Source organism: Mesocricetus auratus, unplaced genomic scaffold (assembly GCF_017639785.1).
Source record: "Mesocricetus auratus isolate SY011 unplaced genomic scaffold, BCM_Maur_2.0 Super-Scaffold_100008, whole genome shotgun sequence".
NCBI classification, from domain to species: Eukaryota; Metazoa; Chordata; class Mammalia; order Rodentia; family Cricetidae; genus Mesocricetus; species Mesocricetus auratus.
Genome location: NW_024429192.1, coordinates 34,251,470 through 34,255,585, shown reverse-complemented (window position 1 = coordinate 34,255,585; position 4,116 = coordinate 34,251,470). Strand labels below are relative to the sequence as shown.

The 4,116-nt window shown below is 33.0% G+C and overlaps 1 protein-coding gene across 1 annotated transcript; it reads left to right on the top strand.

The window, feature by feature from the left end:
* The first annotated feature begins 2,812 nt into the window (after positions 1–2,812).
* LOC121141841 (olfactory receptor Olfr180) lies at positions 2,813–3,772 on the top strand. Its single transcript, XM_040750367.1, has one exon. It carries the CDS (start codon positions 2,813–2,815, stop codon positions 3,770–3,772), a length of 960 nt encoding a protein of 319 aa, XP_040606301.1.
* Positions 3,773–4,116: the final 344 nt, after the last annotated feature.

Here is a 4,116-nt window from a genome sequence, read left to right as displayed (position 1 = left end):
AATAAATTTATAGATTTGAATTTAATGTAATTTACATGTATACAATAATTTTAAATAACAGTCATGAAGTACCTAGAGTATCTGAAATTATGTGAGGCTTGTCATATGTAAAGTAAAAAGGAAATTAATATAAGATGGAATAGGACTTTACCTATTTAATCCTATACGTGGATGAATATACAAATAAAGACCTTAATCAGGCTGGTATTGGAAATCTGATAATTAAACAAGGTGGTGTGGTGCGCACTTTTAATCCCAGCACTTGGGAGGCAGAGGCAAGCAGATCTCTTGTGAGTTCGGGAACAGCCTGGTCTACAAAGCTACCCAGAGAAACCCGTCTCAGAAAAATCAAGCCAAAAAAATCCATCTGTAAGATGTGGTCAAGTTCACTGTAGGATGTAAAAATTCAAGAATGTGATTCCAGTTGAGTCTTATCCAGAAACTCAAAAAAAATTTTATTTAGGTTAGAAACAACCTTGTTTTACATGTCAATCCCAGCTCCCTCTCTCTCCTCAATTTTCTTTTCAAAGTTGTTGTCAAACGATCCATATTATTTTTCTTAGCATTATCATTTCTATGTAAGTAAGACCAATGAGGCACAGGTAATCAAATATGTGAACAATAAAGATAATGTTAAAGCCACCTTTATTAATGGCTACTAGATTTAACTTCGAATTCTCATTTCTGTTAAGTTTAATTAAGGTGTTTGATTTAATGATGTTTTGGGAACTAGAGTCTCTTCAGAAATACCTAATGTCAAAGCCAAGGAACTCCCTTTAGAATTGTCACTGACCTATGAATAGAGAGAGTGTCCTAGGTTTGCGTAAATTATTCCCCAATGCTATAAGACCTCTGTAAGTATCAGGTGACTCTATTCGGCTATATATAATGGTGGGTAGTGTGCTCACAGTATGTGGATGGCTTTCAAATTCATTTCTAATATGGAGATACAAATCTAAAATATTTCAGCAATTATTTTACATTTTATTCACTTATGGTTTGTCTCTGAATGAAGATATACTGAAAAGATAGAATGAAGACATAGGTGAGTTATTCTGTCCATTCTGAATGCAAAAGCACCACAATTCTCTCAATAAATATTCAGGGAAGCTCTCTGAAACTCTGAAAAATAGTTCTAGGATGGGTAGGAAAATTGTTTCAGATTTGCTTCAATAATTTTGTTTGGGACTATAGAGAAAACATGAGTTTTGACATAGTATGTTATGATACAATGTTTTAAAATATATTTTCATTGTCTACACTTATATGAATATACCTATTTGATTTGCTGGTTTATGTTGGTAAAAGCAATATTTCATAGGGCTAAAGCATTTTTACATAGCAAAATTTGAGAGATATTATAGTGTTATATATCTAAATTATAAACAGCAATTTATTTTTCTCATTTATTCATAAACCATAAGTAATAAGACACCAGAAAACTTTTCCATGTTATGAAAGTGAAAAAGGAAACATGGTATTAAATTCAATCTTGACAATAATTGAAATCAACAAAATGGTAATTACTGTTTGGTCTTAAAACAATGCTATCAAAATAACTATTGTAATCTGTTCTTTAAAAATTATCCTTTTAACCTCAATTAAAGCCAGGAAATTGTAATAATTTTCTATCAGAACAAAATGATTATAACAGTAAAAAAATGGGTATTTTTCAGGATTTTAACATTTCATTAATATACTTGGCAAACTAAAATCCAGCAAATTAGGGTGGTTGTTGAAATCTGACATGTGGACTAGGAGGGCAATAATTAAATGATATTAAATTATTATAAAATAATCATATAATACTAAGTAGTCACATAAATATAAAGTCTATATTGAACTCAATAAATGGAAAACATTGCTTCATCCTGACAATATTGGTGAGATAGCACCAATATTTGACATTTACATGTGAGTGTGTATTCTGTGAGCAGATACCTTGTCACTAAGATACATAATAAAGAATACATGTTGAACACTCTAAACTACATGGAAAATATTAGGATATAGGGACAATTAAGAGTAGAAATAGCCGGGTGATGGTGGTGCACGCCTTTAATCCCAGCACTCGGGAGGCAGAGGCAGGCGGATCTCTGTGAGTTCGAGGCCACGCTGGACCGACAGCCTCCAAAACAATACAGAGAAACCCTGTCTCGTAAAAACCAAAAAAAAAAAAGAGTAGAAATAATTGTTTGGAAATTTATCAAACAGGATAGAGTGGGATACCAAATATGTTAAAATCAATACAGAAATAATTTTAAGAGACAATATAATATTACACAATCTTATCCAAAATTAAAAGTTAACTGAGCCTTCATTTAAACTGTCCCCAATAATCCTATCTGGAAAAAATTACTAAAAATGGAAAAATGGTTTTCAAAGTCTATTTCTATGAAGTTTTAATTAAATAATTACAGGGAAATTTAATTTTAAAGATCACATTGTCTCTATAGAATTTACTTTCAAAAATATTCACAGAGATTCTTTCAATATGGGAAAATAGAAAATCATGTACACTGACCATGAAGTTATACAGAGACATATAATAATCTGTGTGAGTCATTTAGGAGTTAAACAGAAATTTCAAGACTATACTCAAACGTATATGCACAATCTGTGTATATGCCCTCATATGTACAATCTAAGTGTGATTTCTTCTCATATAACTTAACCTACCATGATATATTTCAGGGAACAGCTAAAATAAATTGAAGGGATCCTCACCTGGTCAATGTAACTAGAGAGGGAGACTTAGGCATATTTTGCCTATGATATCAAACTTCTTAATAATTTTCGTCTCAGTAGAGAAATGAGAATGGAGAAGATAAATGACTCTTTGACAATAGAGTTCATCCTTGTGGGATTCTCAGATTACCCAGACCTGAAGACCCTCCTGTTTCTGGTGTTCTCTGCCATCTATCTGGTCACCATGGTGGGGAATATCGGACTTGTGGTCTTGATCTACATGGAACCCCGTCTTCACACACCCATGTACATCTTTCTGGGCAACCTGGCTCTCATGGATTCCTGCTGCTCCTGTGCCATCACTCCCAAGATGCTGCAGAACTTCTTTTCCGTGGACAGAAGGATTTCTCTCTATGAATGCATGGCACAGTTCTATTTTCTCTGTCTTGCTGAAACTGCAGACTGCTTCCTTCTGGCAGCAATGGCCTATGACCGCTATGTGGCAATATGCAGCCCACTGCAGTACCACACCACGATGTCCAAGAAGCTCTCCATTCAGATGAGTATAGCCACCTTCATAGCTAGCAACTTGCATTCTATGATACATGTAGGCTGTCTCCTAAGGTTAACTTTCTGTAAATCAAACCGCATTGATCACTTCTTCTGTGACATTCTTCCACTCTATAGGCTGTCCTGTACAGACCCTTTTATTAACGAACTAATGATATATGTTTTTTCAATGCCAATTCAAGTCTTTACTATTACCACTGTCTTGGTCTCTTATTTCTGCATTCTTTTCACTATTTTCAAGATGAAATCCAAGGACGGGAGAGGGAAAGCATTTTCTACGTGTGCGTCCCACTTTCTTTCTGTGTCAATATTCTACATCTGCCTTCTCATGTATATTCGACCATTTGAAGAAGGGAATAAAGACATTCCAGTGGCTGTATTTTATACAGTTATAATTCCTTTGTTAAACCCTTTTATTTACAGCCTTAGAAATAAGGAAGTTTTAAATGCTGCAAAGAAATTTCTAAGTACTTATAGTACTTTTAAAAAATCTTCAACTTCTACAGCTGATTAACTATAGTTCATTAAAATCATTAAGTATTTGTCTTTAAATCAGTAAACTATCTATTAAGCAATATACTGGTGTAATTTGAAAATAATTTGTTATTAATTCATCTGAATTCTATAACTTATATAAGTCAACATTAATTTGAAAATTGTCATATTTGCTCTTGTTACCTCCATGTGATTTTCCAATAGTATTGCTTCAGTAAATTAATACATCACAATCAGATGTTTAAATGTTTCAGAGCATATTTTCACTAACAGTATGTAGTAAATTGAACAACATTGTATGAGGTTTCCATTGTTCCAAAATTTTTTAAATTCCAGACAAAAACTGGGTTATTATTCATCAAT

Coding starts and splice junctions, on each gene's coding strand:
- LOC121141841 (XM_040750367.1), top strand. CDS start 2,813: ATGAGAATGGAGAAGATAAATGACTCTTTGACAATAGAGTTCATCCTT.